This window comes from Gobius niger (assembly GCF_951799975.1).
Source record: "Gobius niger genome assembly, chromosome: 10".
Lineage (NCBI taxonomy): Eukaryota > Metazoa > Chordata > Actinopteri > Gobiiformes > Gobiidae > Gobius > Gobius niger.
The window spans coordinates 27,496,538-27,511,753 of record NC_136861.1 but is presented as its reverse complement, the minus strand read 5'-3'; the positions used below and the strand labels follow the sequence as shown (position 1 = coordinate 27,511,753).

Sequence of the window (15,216 nt, the reverse complement as noted above, 5' to 3'; positions counted from 1 at the left end):
GCATAGATTAGGTTACATTATCTGTGCTTATCTGTGTTTTATGTTAGCCTCTACAAGGAAACACATCAGTAAAATGTTGAACACATCAGGTCTTTTATTTCATTATGCTAGTTTAATGACGAATATAACACGATTAAACTTTATGATTGCTGTTCAAATAAAAAAAACTTGGCCCTCTCTCGTGTCTGACGCGCTCCTCGGATGTCCTGTGCGCCGCCTGAAGGTCCTCACCAAATAAACAAATTGGGGTCCTTTCTTGTCGTGCGTGCTAGCTCTCGAGCCCCTAAAGCTGCACTGTTTCGCACATTTACCATCCCCTGTAGCCTGCAGCATTGACATTATTGATTCAGAGGATTGTTTAGATGGTGATAACTCTGTTGCTTTGGTACATTTCTAACTAATACAACCGGTTTTGTTTTCGCACGTCGAAGGGTGTGCTATTTTGTTAGCCACTAGCAGCAGCTACGTTAGCCTTACCGAAGCAAGCGAGGTTATCGTGTAGACAGTTGCTATTAAAGCATCCGATTGAACAATAAAAGAGGTAAGTTTGGCCGAGTCCTTGGTGAATATTCACGTTCTGAGCATTGAAACAGCGGGTGCCAGCTGCTTATGTCCACCTTTCAGCTCCGTCTTACCAGGACTTGCTAAGCTAGAGCTATTGCTAATGGCTAACGCAAATGTTGCTATTTGAATTAGGTCATTTACTGTCAAACAAAATACATTTTTATGTCCAAATATGTGTGGAATAAAAGTTTCTATTTTGTTTTGTTCTATTTTACAGTTATACGATATTGTCTTCGTCGCTAATTGAATAATTAATTTGTTTTTCCACAGGGAGGCGTTAATGAGCAGTCATGTCTGGCATCGCTTTGAGCAGACTGTCCCAGGAGCGTAAAGCCTGGAGGAAAGACCACCCTTTTGTAAGCATCTGTTGGTTAACATTGCCACAAGTGTATGCAGAGCACTGAGCTCTAGAGACTGTAATTAATCCCTTTAGTAAAATATGTTTCCTGTGACAGGGTTTTGTTGCTGTGCCTACCAAGAACCCAGATGGGACAATGAACCTCATGAACTGGGAATGTGCCATCCCGGGGAAGAAGGGAGTATGTTTTTATGTTTTCATTCATTCCAAAATCCGGCGTAGCCAGTGTTTTTGTATCTGACGCGCATCACAGTCCATAGTTCAAAGTTGATGTGTTTAAGATTTGTATTTACGAAAACCTTTTCTTGTGTGTCTTAGACCCTGTGGGAGGGCGGACTTTACAAACTCAGAATGCTGTTCAAAGATGACTACCCATCTTCACCACCAAAATGTGAGTCCTGTTGAATGATAGTGAAAGGCAATGCTGCGACTGTTTAGTAAAAGCTGTAGCCTGTAGCATAGGGCTTATCCAGAACAAAGCACTTTCACACATCCTCTTGTGTTTTAGAGATATTCAATGAAAAAAAGGTAATGGTGTTTTTTACAATGACTTACGAAAACTTAAACCTTCTGTGAAATTAAATTTTGCTTCTGCTTTATTGTGTCAACTCTTTATTTAGGTAAGTTTGAGCCCCCAATTTTCCACCCAAATGTCTACCCATCAGGAACTGTGTGCCTCTCCATCCTGGAGGAAGACAAGGACTGGAGGCCCGCCATCACTATTAAACAGGTGTGACCTTGACTGCATTTTTTTAAAGACTTCTTTAGGAAAGTCGAACAATATATGTACGGTAATTTAATGGCATGAGGTGTGTCTTTTCAGATTCTTTTGGGAATCCAAGAATTGCTGAATGAGCCTAATATTCAAGACCCAGCCCAAGCAGAGGCATATACAATTTACTGGTCAGTTTTTTTGCCACATATAGAACATGTCGGCTGCATTTTCACATGTAAACCTAGCTGTTTCTGTTTGTGCTTCAGTCAGAACAGGATGGACTATGAAAAGCGTGTCCGGGCACAGGCCAAGAAGTTTGCTCCCACATAAACCAGCACTGGACAGTGTCCTGTCTGAGCGCGAGGCAGGCAGCTCCTGATGGACCACTCCAACAGAAATCTGGTTATGAGTATTACAGCTTCACAGGTGGCAAGCATCCTGCTTCTTCCTCTGTTTTTAAAGCAAGTCATGTTTTATAAAGATTTGATTTTACTTGTCTTCAAAAAATGTGTATAAAGTTAGATGCATAGCGCATCATCTTTGAACCGTGCCGTCTACATGACCCTTGCTATTTGAAACTCTTGCAGAATCCACATCTACAATTATGGCATAAGTGCAGTCTGAATGTAAAGTAAGATTTATGTTTACTCACTCATTTAGTCAGTCAGTGTTGGAGATTTCTTAATCTGGTCTTTAATTTTAGAAAATTGTCATGTATTAGGACACACAATTGAGCAAAACTATAAAAAGCACAATTCAAGAACATTCATGCAGTATATGTGGTGAATCTTTGGTTGACTGCATTTTCCACTTAGTTTTCTGAAGCCAAAACGGGTCAAAGACAATCTTAGCACTTATTTTTTTGTTATGTTGGATTTTGAATCATTTAGAGCTACAAAACTGCAAGCATTTATTTTGCATACTCGACTGTATTAACTTAGTTCCTTTACCTACAGCCATGTCATCTTTCCCTAAGAGGGCAAAGTGTATACTTTCTTTGCCTTTTCTGTTTCTGTAGATAGTGTAGTCAGAAAAATCAGCAAAGTGATGAAATTTGGCTTGTATGATCACTCACTTGCCCATACACTGTTTTTTAATGAAAAGCAACATCAAACACATGCTTCACCCTACTGTACAAATGAATAAAAAAAACTGCTCAAATCCCAAATGAATTTTATGACATCAGCTGTTAAGTCCTCTGTTAATGAAGATACAAACAAAAGTGCACTTGTTGGGAGTAAACAATGGACTCTATTTCTTTCGCCTCTAGAAAATGAGTGCATGTACATAATATAAATAATGTTGTGGTTGTTATGTTTTATATTGTTTTAGCCAGTCTGACATTTGTGTATGTTAGAGTTAGACAACACAAACAGCATTTAAGCGTCTTGAATTCAATAAAAGGTCAAGTAAAAAGTGTCTAGTGCTTGTTTTTTGGTTAAAGTTAGCACTTAACACAAAAACGGCAATTTCCTGTTCTTTATTTCCTCCGAGGCGAGTAAAGCTTTTAGGTGGCTTGTGTGACTTTCTTGAGAAACTCAATACTGCTTGTTTGGCCGTTGCCTCTGTCTTTGCGGCTTGGCTTCACAGTGTGACCTCAATACGCAGCAGGCATGTCACAGGTGAGGCTAATGCCTTTTGACACTTTGTTTCTTTTTACATGATGTGCATAATGTTGTGACAATGTGCATGTTGCAGATGAGGTCAGTGGAAAGTCCTGAGGTGAAGTTGCCATCACCACCTCAATATTCTGACTCTGGGTCAACAGGAACACTAGCAAACGGTTACCACAGCCTCGGCCACTATCTCCGCTCTAATATATTCCCAGGTCTGAATCACACCATGCTGTATGATTATATTCAAATGTAATATTCAATTAATTTATGCTGAAGCAACTGTCAATTTTGTGTATAGAACATATTTTATGCACAAGTTCAACTCAGGGACAGTTTATTTTTATTTATTTTTTAAATGCAGGGGGGAAAAAAGCTTCATATTAAAAAGAAACAAAACTATTTCAATTTACACTCAGTCATACCATAGCACATTGTATCTACTGCCAATTTGTGCATTTGGGAGTGTAATTTTGTAATAATTTTGTGTCAACATTGTAAATAGTCTATAGAAGAAGAAAACTCCCTGTGTGCATCCACAGGCAGTTAAAAAGTGACGGACAGAGGCTGCCCCATAGCATTCATTGCAGGCTAACGAAGTTCAGCCGTGTTAGCACATTTTTTTGGAGCCAGCTCCACTCTATAGAATAGGACGGAACATTTTTTCAAAGGAAAAATCTGGCCAAAAAGTTTCAAAGTCAACTCCATAAGAGCCTGCAACTCCTGGAGCCAGACGCATTTCCTTATGGTCACAGGAAGAAGTCTGCCACAATATGTCCATTCTTCATTTTTCAATCTTTGTGTGTATCCTTTGCACAAAATGTGCTTATACATTAGTTTTTAAGGTATTCAAATTAAAAGGTATTAAATAGCAATTTATATCTTCAAATTAATGCCCTTACACGTGTTTTTAATTATGTTTAATTTTCACCTTTTATGGTAAGAGGACACATGTGCTTCTTATCTGACAATGTTAAGAAACAGTAAAACAATGATAGAATTTAGCAGAAAAAGAAAATATATTTTATAATCTTTAATTGTGTTTTTGTCTTTAGCCAAAGTTTATTCACACATTTGTGTGTGAATGGCCCACATTACTTGTTTTTAAAGGGTGGTGTATAATTATTCAGTTGAAACTATTAAGAGCTTTATTAATAAGATGAGTCTTTAATTTAGACTTTCTCAGATATGGAGTTTGATCATTGTGAAGCGTTGAAGGCAGATTAGGCTTTATCATATTTAGTCCATACCATCAACCAGCAGACCAGTGCCTGCTGCTCTCTGGAGCCTGTAAGGGACTTGGGATTAGTCACAAGTTATTGTTAGAAAACCACACTGAAAGGTGTATCTCATCAGAGTATACAGTACAATATTAAGATTTGGTCTTTCTCAGCATTACATTGGTTCAAACATAGGCTGGTGCTGTGAAAGTCACTGGACTGATATATTCCTGACAATAAGGTGATAGATGATATTTCAAGAAGCTCTTTCTCTTCAAGCTACAACCCCTAAAAGTGTCAGTTTTACACTTTCAGCAATTTGTTTTGAATTGTCTGGAATTAAAGCTGTCGTCATGAAACTTAAACAGAATCTCCATTTTCTATTCTATCCATCTATATTTTCATAGGCTTTCCTGTCGTTTGGAAATCCATCACCAGGGAATCCTATGTGGCTCACCCTCTGTCTGCTTGGCCTCCTGATCTCTGGTTTGGCCACAGGACCGACGACATGGGTATGCATTACAGGCTTGTTCTTCTTTTGTCCTGGCAAAGTGTTCTTTACCTGACGCCTCTGTGTTGTGGTTTCCGTGCAGTCCAGTGGACGGAAATAAACATCATGAACCACAAGCTCAACAAGACTCTGACTGAAGTGGAGAAAAGAGGCACTAAAGTGTAATGTTCTGCCTGATGGTGTGAAACCACAACACGAGTTTGGTTTAAAAGATGAACAACAATAAACTGAGTTAAAACTTTTTTTTTTTATGTCTACATGATACAACACTGCACAAACAAAAATATCTACTTCAGTTAAAATGGCATTCATTGGAAGTAAATACTTTTGAGCCAGTGTTAATTTCGTCAACTAAAATATTTAGTCCTAATTAAGTGTTATTTTTGACGACTAAAATTGGACTAAAACTAAGTCAAAAGTTTTTCATGAGACTAAAACTATGACTAAAATGTCCACATATTTTAGTCGACTAAAATAAGACTAAATAAAAATGAAAAGGAGAGACTAAAATCATCCAAACTTCTATAGACCGTCTGAAAGAGCCTCAGATCATGCAAATTCTCTGCCAAAGGATCAGCTCTGAGCTTTGTTCGTGTGGAGCAGCTCCATGAAGCAGAGGAACAAGATTAAATATGATTATAATGAATATTATAGATGCAAAGTCGACTAAATTCGTCTTAAATTTAGTCGACTAAATTTAAGACTAAATTTACTTGCAATTTTAGTCGACTAAAACTCGACTAAAATTGAAGATATTTTTTTGACTAAAACTCGACTAAAATTGAAGATATTTTTATGACTAAAGCTAGACTAAAATCGAATTACATTTTCGTCAAAAGACTAAGACTAAAACTAAACTAAAATATGTTGTCAAAATTAACACTGTTTGACTTGTCAATATATAGGTTGACTCTGACTAGTTTTCATATTTTGTTTCTTTAAACTTAAACCCAAGTAATGTGTTAATATACGGTTAATCTGTTGAGAAACAGCATAAGTTACTGAGGTGGTTTGAGCAAAAACCACTGAAACTCGGTCTCTGCCAGATGTACTCCAACTGATGAGTATCACAATACTTCTTTCTAAAACCTTTGTGTGGTTGTTGACATTATGAGCCCAACGGGATGTGCTTCTTTTTTTAACACCACATTCATAAAAAGGTGGCAGTAAGAACTGGCTTGAGTGCCTGTAATTGCTTTACTCATTTCAACCCTCTCTGGTTTTGTGCTCGTCTAATGGGGACTTTTTGTTTCGCTGTTTTGTGAGCAGCGCATCACTCTGACCTTGTTAATTCTGCCTCTGACCTTTCAGCGAGTTCTTGGTCTTCCTCCCTGCTTCTTCAGCCCTGCACGCTTCCACCCACCCCCTTCGGTTCCTCTGCCCACTGCTGCCGGCAGCGCCTGTGTAGAGGGCGCAGGAGCCGGGGGCGGCGTGATCAGACCCACTGCAGGTCTGTGCACTCTCACATACAGCGACACGTGCCCCATAATCTGACTTCAAACAGTGTGTTGTGCAATTTCTACACCTTTCAGTGTCGCAATGTTGTCTTTCTATGGCTTTTTTGCAGACTCTTGCTCAATGCCTGCTTTCACAAATACCCAGTGACAGCAATTTAGATAATGAAAACTCATTTGGAGACATGAACAGCAAGGTCAAAAGTTGAAGCAACCCAGACAAAAATTTCTATTAATGCGAGCAATGATGCAAGGGCGAGGGGAAATGATCTAGAAAATGCATGACGTTTCATAAAACAACTGATAAAAAATAAATAAATCTGATTTCATTTTCAGCTTTTACATGTTCAAAATAACGGAAGAGTCACAACAAAGGCTTGGGCACCCAGCAAGTATCACAGCTTCAAACACTTTCAGTTCTAGTTTGAGAGACTTTTGCCCTTTCTCCCCTACAAAAGGCTTTGAGAATCACGAGGTGTTCAATGCAGGTGTCTTGCACACACTGCTCTTTGGAGGTCCATCTACGTTTCTTCATTGTGTTTTGGATCATTAACCATTTGACGAAGCCATCAGCTTTTTAACTTTAACTTTTTCACTGATTGAGATGCGTTTTCCTCCAGAATTCAATTGAATCTACCCCTTTGTTCTACTCATGAAATGTTCCCTGTGCCACTGAATGCAATACAACCCCAAAGGATGGATGTTTGCTCACTCCGGACAAACAGTTGTCCCGTGGCATGCAAAAGTTTAGGCATAACATTTAGACAAGCCTCATGCATTTGCATGCAAAAAACAGAGGTTCAAACAGAACCCGGACTATATCATTCTGGGATAAAGGTAGAACCAGGGCTCAAACCTTCTACTGTACATCATTACTGATTTTGGCTTTAAATTAATATTATTTAGAATCACTTTTATAGTTTTATTTACAATTCTGACTTTAGGGGGACCGTATTGTACACGTTTTTGTGGTAGAACAAACCAAACACCTGGACACCAACCTACACAGAGAAAACATGAGAGCCCCCACAGGTCTGGGTAGAGGATCAAACCCTGTATCTCCTTGCTGCGCCACTATGCTGTATTTTGTATGTATTTTTTTTAATTTTCTAACTTAACTCTTAACTACAGTTGTGCTCAAAAGTTTACACACCGTGGCAGAATTTAGATTTTTGACAATTTTTCAAAGAATATGAAGGATAACACAAAAGGTTTTTTTTTCTACTCATAGATAGTGGTTGTGTGACGCTCCAGCAGAATAAAGTGAAGGTCCCGGTAGTGTCATCTCAGTCTCCTGACCTCAATATAATTGAACCACTGCGGGGAGAGCTCAAACGTGCAGTTTATGCAAGACAGCGCCGCTTTATCATCAGAAAAAATAAAGAACCTCATCCTACCACAAAAGCTGTCATGTTAAAGGAGGCAATACACAGCATTAAAAACTGGGGTGTGTAAACCTTTGATCAGGGTCATTTTGGTACTTTCTTTCTTCATGATGATTTGAAAAAGAGCAAATTCAGTTGTTTCATCCTAATTTGCTTCACAAAAACCATTACTATGAGTGAAAAATATTATTGTCAAAAAGTCAAACATTCTGCCAGGGTATGTAAACTTTTGTGCACGACTGTAAATAGCTTTCTTTTGTACTGAAATGAGACCGACATAAAATTACAAAAGGTTTTAGTCTAAATAAACGTTTCAGAAGCCAAATAGTCATAATTGTAAGTAGAGCTATTTCTATTTGGTTATTGACAGTACATTTGTGAGTTCAGTGGTTGCGGCTGTAACTGTGGTTTCAGCGCCGTACACCTTCCTCTCAATGCATGCTTTGTAAATAACCTGCGTCTAAATTAGGTCCTACTTAAATCTTTTTCACAATCCTTCCCTAAAACTGACTCTCATTGAGTTCAAAACCACTTCATAAGATGCCATACGAGTCTGTCTTTGTACTCTACACCTGGTTATTGAAACAGGATGTGGTGCGCTGTGTCATTTTGTGTCTTTTAACTGTGTATATTATGCCTGAAAGCCGACGGTGGAGTCCAGGTAGCAGCAGTAGCGGCAGGAGGAGGAGGAGGTGTTTGGTGGTGCGACCTGGCCCATCCTCTCACTATCACTCACAGCTACATGGGGGCTTCCTGTACGCCCCGCACACAGCCTGCGGTCACAAGTGGAAAATGTCACCGGGCACTTAAAATAACACGTCAGTGTTTGAGAGAGAGGAGATGGATGGATGACTGACAGAGAGGCTGCGCTTTGAGGCTAAAGGTTCCCAGCTGAAGACATGCGACTTCAGTCAAGGAACCAAGGGTAGTAGAGAGGTAAAGTTTTAACTTTATACTATAACATTTCTCATCTGGAAATAACAACAATATTCAAATTCCTCTGTCAGATCTATTACAGGACAAAGCCAGGAGTGAAGTCATTTGAAACAAGCACCATTTATCATCATGTGAATATGCTGCTGTTTGTCTTCTAGCCATGGCAGTGGGGTTTCAGTGGTCCCTGTACTCAGCTGTTGTTCTCCTCTCCGTGCATGCAGCTCAGCCTCCCCAGAGCGTGCAAGGTAGAGCTGAAAACGCTCTGTATTACTGCATGCAATAACGAAACAAGGTGTTGAGTAATATTTGGCTTTCCAGGGCTCTCCTGCGTGAACGACTTTGTCAGAAATGTCACTTGCACATGGAGGCACGCCGCCTTCAGCCCCAGCTCGGACTGCCGGCTCTCTGGTGCCAAGGTTATTTATGCCATCGTAGACAGCAGGAGGGTGAACAAACATATCATGTAAGCGCATCATCATTGACATGCTGTTCAACGGAGCCCGGCAACGGTCGTTTGATTGTGTGCATTGTGTCTAGCCGAAGCTGCAAACTACAGCAACATGGAGAACTCCCACGATGTACCTTTTCCTTTGACACAGTAAGTTATTAATACGTTTTGATGAGAAATATACTCACCGCAAACCTATGAATTTCCCTCAACAACCTACGACTTCACCACAAAAGACTGTTCATTCACTTATTCTTCACCATTCTTTGAAAAGGTTATCAATGATTTGTCTTTGGCCTTTTGTCTTTAAATTAGACCTTTAACCCCTATGAAACGCTGCCAAATATCAGTGTGAGGTGCAACAACACATTGGTTGAGACCATTCCAAATTATTCACCTTGGCATCACGGTGAGTACAATGTGACAATATATTAAATGGTATTGATGAATAATTAGTTTGAATTCTTTCTTTTCCGTCCTCGTGTGTAGTAAAAATGCACCCTCCCGGCACTCCCAATGTCAGCAGCAGCGCTAACGTGACTAGGATATCGTGGAGTCCTGGGAGTCCTTGCTCGAAATTCTTCAAATCCTTCTATTTTCAAGTTCAGATAAAACATGTTCACCAGTCGTGGAATGTGAGTGCCTTCAATTTCAGTTTCCTGAGTGAGTCATTTCCCCCTGAGCTAACCCTGTCTGCTCTAGTGTAGGGAAGCCAGTGAAACGGGCGCAGTCCAAATCATTGTTGTTGAGCCTGAACAAAACAGTCTAGTGATAAGAGCATAATCCAGCTTATTATCCACATATACCCCTCTATACCTATTTATTATTTTGAAGTCTGAACTTCAAAATGTTCAAATTACTTGTATTATCTTTCTAAGATCAATTCTAAAGCGTGAGCAGCAATCGAAATGGCCTGCAGTAGCTGGGTCTTGGTTCTTGGCCAGGACACTCGGGAAAAGGACATTTATCAAAAGAAAAGAGAAATGTGTACGGTTTTAGAATCTGACTGCTCGGAAAATGTGTCTCAACTCAACTGTTTACTCCCATTGTCGTGCACCCCAGGAAGTCAAGAGTCACCCTACACAAGTCCCAGAGATGGCAATATGGCGAAAACAAACGGGCCACCTCCAGGTTCGAGTCCGTGTTAAACCTGGTCGGAGTGACGGGAGCCACTGGAGCCACTGGAGCGCAATCACTTCCTGGGAGGCACATGACGAAGAGGCATCTTCACAGAAAGAAGAAGGTGGACGTTACTTTTGTGTAGTATTGTGCATTTTACTTGCTATACTGAATTCCACTGTAACATTAATGGCATAAATGTTGCTTCCCAGTCCATTTGAATTCATGGGCACATTTAGGGAGACTGCACACTGATTCTGACCCATTGAGATCCATTGGTGTGACTGTGTGTTATTCTTCTTTTCCAGCAATGAATCAAGATCAGGTTTTACTACTTCTTTGTCTGACGTTAGCACTCAGCTTGGGACTACTCTCTGCTTCAGTGCTGGCCCTTTACAAATGCTGCATAAGAACAAGGTGAGGAATGCAAGTTGTGCACCATTATTAAATGTCGTTATGTTTTCTTTAAGCCAACACAAGGTGTCACTGTTGTTCCAGGATTATGGGCGGGAAGCCTGTTCCAAACCCATCCAAATACTTCTGTTCACTGCACTCTGTCAACGGAGGAAATTTGAAGGTGATCCATACAGAATATTGTCTTTTCAATTTATTGTTACAGATGTCGCTGCACCTTTTCTTCAATTTAGTTAATTAACCTTAAACCTGAATTGTTCAGCAGGTTTCCTCACACACATTATTTTTAATTGACTTTGGGATAAGACAGGATCAACTGAAGTCATCTGATTATAAAAGAGTATTTAAAATATAGCACAATAAAGGGTATGTAGCACATGCGATTTGGCAATATAGGCTTTCTTGAACAAGTTGAGAGTTGAAACCAAAGACAAGATAAGCCTCTCCCTACCAGATTCAGATTTTCTTAAAATAAACAACTTCATTCAGTGCTGTCAGAGGTACATGTACCAAAACAGTTGTAGTGTCTGAAAAATCCATTGTGTCTTGGTCCAGAAATGGCTGAATCCTGTATCAGTGTCCGACTCCTTCTTCGTGTCCCGCACGTGTGAGGAGATCAGTGCCGTGGAAGTGTGCGAGGCATGGGATGTGGTGCCAGCCAGCTCCCCCTGCAGCACCTCTGCTCTGCTGCACTCCTCTTCAGGGGACAACCCCCACTCCTCTGGCTCCTCGTCCTGCTTCTCCAACATGGGCTACTTCATGTCCAGTGACAACAGCAGCTCGTCTCGCACACGCACCAGCCCTTACTTCAGTTACCCGGACAACGTCCAGAGTACGCACAGGAAACTTCAGCTCTCTCTGTGCCCTTCATTCACCTCCTCTTCCATCTACAAGAGTCTGCAGAGGGAGCCACACAGCCCAGATTCTGGATTTGGGATGGGAAGGCTTGAAGACCAAGACATGGAGTGCTTGGATGACAACCAGAATAGTCCCCTTCTCCTCCATCTCCGCCTGTCAGCCTCATCCTTCTCTCCTGCACCTCCCCCTTTCCCCTCAGATGCTAACTTGGTGTTCGATAATCAGGGTTTGGAGGAGGATGCGCCTACAGCTGCTTCTCCTGCTGTGAGTGGGAACCTCTCGGCCTGGCCTGTGGCTGAGCCAATGTGCAGGGCCTCTTCCTTGCCAGTGGACACCAGTAAATCAGGCTATCTCACTCTCAAAGAGCTGCAAACCACATTTAGCAACAAATCCATCTGACTGTTACAGGGAGTACGTGTGCTAAACATTTCACATGTAGCACCTGCAGTATTGTTTGTTTGATATCACTGCTTTGGGGTATTTATTTTTCTATTTTGGCTGCTATTTCTTTGATGTTTTGACTGTTTATGTGTGTATGTTGAAACTACAATAAAGACATGTGTTTGAAATGCATGGACTCTTATTCATCTTCCTATTTATCCATGTAATCTACAACACTTCAGGTTTCCACTGGAGTGGCCTATAAATAGTAAACTTAAATTTAGTCTTTCCATTGCATCTTCAACTATAACAAATAAATGAAAGAAGCTGTGGCAGAAGTGGGTCACCTGTAACTTCCTGTGCGTGTGTGTGCATGTGTGTGTGGGAGGCCCCCGACTGCCTCTGTTTACATGTCCTGTCAGGTGGCCCAGCGGTGAGCTCCACTGTGAGAGTGTCATTAGTGTGGTTTGACATTTTAGGCTTACAACCAGCACCCGCGCACCTTGCACAACCTCCTCAACTAAAGTAAATGTGCTCCATCAAACAAAATATCAGTTACAGCCTTAGAAACCTCTGTAATGATCATAAAGAGCAACTAAATAGTACATTTTGTTACACATTTGTGTGCAAATTGATACTTCCATTTTGCTGTCCTGTTTTTACAAATAGTTCTGCATTTTTATCCTTAACCTCGTTTTAGGGATTTGCTAACAATTAAGACACCTTCCCCCTCCTGCAACAATAAAGGTGACGTTTTCTAAGTAAAGTCTCCAATAAGAGTGTTCTAAACTCTAAAAAAGCTTCCACACATTTTCCATTCTCTGAGATCTGCCAGTAACTTAGTCTTAACATCATAAACCTCTTTAAAAGCTTTTTATCTCCTCACTTGAACCTCTAGAACTCCAGTGACTTATCCAAATAAACACTTTATATATTATAGTTCCTTGTTTAAGAATAGCTTTTGTTCTGTCATCTCTCCAAGCCTGAAGGGGTCTGATTCTGACCAGACATACCAGAGACACAAAGAGTCAAAATACAACAAAGACTGGAAAAACACTGTCGTCGGGAGAGGTTGTGCTCATAGAGGACAGAACACTGACCACAGAACCAAAAAAGACAAACATCTGCTGCAGCAAAGCATTACCGAGAACACCACCCACAGCCGCACCCAGTGTCTGCGCCGGACAGCAGCCGCAGGGGTCAGAGGTCGCCCCAGACTCTTCAGTAAAGTGAGGCAAAATTCTGTCCATCTTACTCTTGCCTGGCTCTAATCATGGTTTGCCAACATCTTGCTTAACTCCCCAATGGTCAACAAGGCAACAGGCATTCATAAATCAAACATATCACTGCTTTTTCTCACTACTGTAGGAATCTTCATAATCTAGGTCTTAGCTGCAGCTTCTATTTAGCTAAAGGCTTATTGAACCTGTGTTGTGTACCACACCGGTTCCAGAACAAACAGACTGGGGGTATATCAGAATTTCAAAGAGGAGCACAGAGAGAGCCTCGTCTTTAAGTAAAACTGTGATGCATCTAAGACTGAGAGTGCAAACGTAGTAAAACGTGCTTTCAAAACAGGCTTTTGAACCCCTTTATATCCCACTCTGGTTAAGATGCCATGAGTTCAGTAGACAGCCATTGGGGATGATTTATTATGCGTATCTTCTTATGTGTATTTTAACATTAACTGGGCTTCTGCAAGTGATACAAATCATCACTTGCAAATGCATTTTTCTCTGGGTCAACTGTGCTGAATCAATTAAACCATTCTGTCAAGTAAAAGGCTAAATGTTACCCTGTATTAAGCCATATTGACATCGCCATCAATCCACTGACCTGGTGACCTGACCTGCGCGCTGGCTGTGTTTCTCATAAAGTGAATAGCTCCTCCATCTGCCTCTGCCTGTCAGACGCCCAGGGCGACCAGCCAGCACTGAGCAGCTTACAACACATCAGCCAGCGTCTTGTGTTTGGATCTTCAGACTGACAGAGGAGTGCAGTGCTCCTCTGGGAGACAGGCCTTCCTTCCGAAAAACAGCAGATCGTGTTCAGAGAGAGATTTAGCGGCTGTAATGTAATGGTACTTTCACATGAGTGTCGTACTGTTTACTTTGGCTGCAGGGCAAAGGAATGCACCCCTGATGTAACTGCACAAGGCGGCCTTCAAGACATATGGGCAGTAATGCCTCCCAGCTGTGGTTTAATACTGTAGTCGACATGTCTATGCGTGACCTGCTTCAACCCTTTCTGAACTTTTATCCCATGAACATAAAAATTGTCCTTGAATTGTGTTATGCCTGTTACACATTTATAACCAAAGGAGGAGTAGTCTTCAGAAATGGTTCAGATAAAGTGTTCACATTGTAACAAACCAATCAAGCTGATGGTAAACGTTACATCGATTACGGTGCCGTGCCATCCAGCCCAGTAAGTGGTTCATTAAGCATGGGACAACATTAATGAACTTCTAAATGGTTCATTAATTAGGGCTGTCATTAATCGAAAACCTAATTATCACGATTATTTAAATGAATCACGATTAACGAACCAGGACCTTCAGCACGCACTGGGGCGGTTTGCAGCCGAGTGTGTAGCGGCCGGGATGAGGATCAGCACCTCCAAATCCGAGGCCATGGTTCTCCACCGGAAAAAGGTGGCTTCCCCTCTTCGGGTCGGTGGGGAGTCCTTGCCTCAAGTGGAGGAGTTCAAGTATCTCGGGGTCTTGTTCACGAGTGAGGGACGGATGGAGCGTGAGATCGATAGACGGATCGGTGCGGCGTCAGCAGTGATGCGGTCGCTGTATCGGTCTGTCGTGGTGAAGAGGGAGCTGAGTCGGAGGGCAAAGCTCTCGATTTACCGATCGATCTACGTTCCCACCCTCACCTATGGTCATGAGATTTGGGTCATGACCGAAAGGACAAGATCGCGAATACAAGCGGCCGAAATGAGTTTCCTTCGCAGGGTGGCTGGGCGCACCCTCCGAGATCGGGTGAGGAGCTCAGTTACCCGGGAGGAGCTCGGAGTAGAGTCGCTGCTCCTTCACGTCGAAAGGAGCCAGCTGAGGTGGCTCGGGCATCTGTTTCGGATGCCTCCTGGCCGCCTCCCGCGGGAGGTGTTCCAGGCATGTCCTAGTGGGACAAGGCCTCGTGGAAGGCCCAGGACACGGTGGTGGGACTATGTCTCAGAGCTGGCCTGGTGTCGCCTCGGGGTCCCCCCAGAACAGCTGGAGGAGGTGTGTGT

The 15,216-nt window shown here is 41.7% G+C and overlaps 2 protein-coding genes across 2 annotated transcripts; both read left to right on the top strand.

The window, feature by feature from the left end:
• The first annotated feature begins 229 nt into the window (after positions 1-229).
• LOC306969396 (SUMO-conjugating enzyme UBC9-like) lies at positions 230-3,032 on the top strand. Its single transcript, XM_079565016.1, has 7 exons — positions 230-541; positions 835-920; positions 1,020-1,103; positions 1,241-1,313; positions 1,543-1,652; positions 1,746-1,825; positions 1,904-3,032. Exons 2-7 carry the CDS (start codon positions 855-857, stop codon positions 1,965-1,967), a joined length of 477 nt encoding a protein of 158 aa, XP_079421142.1. The 5' UTR covers positions 230-541; positions 835-854; the 3' UTR covers positions 1,968-3,032.
• A 5,480-nt stretch (positions 3,033-8,512) lies between these two features.
• On the top strand, positions 8,513-12,144 carry il2rb (interleukin 2 receptor, beta). The gene is made up of 10 exons (XM_079564233.1): positions 8,513-8,756; positions 8,915-9,001; positions 9,075-9,219; positions 9,294-9,354; positions 9,520-9,613; positions 9,694-9,839; positions 10,267-10,447; positions 10,632-10,740; positions 10,822-10,900; positions 11,293-12,144. Exons 2-10 carry the CDS (start codon positions 8,917-8,919, stop codon positions 11,992-11,994), a joined length of 1,602 nt encoding a protein of 533 aa, XP_079420359.1. The 5' UTR covers positions 8,513-8,756; positions 8,915-8,916; the 3' UTR covers positions 11,995-12,144.
• Positions 12,145-15,216: the final 3,072 nt, after the last annotated feature.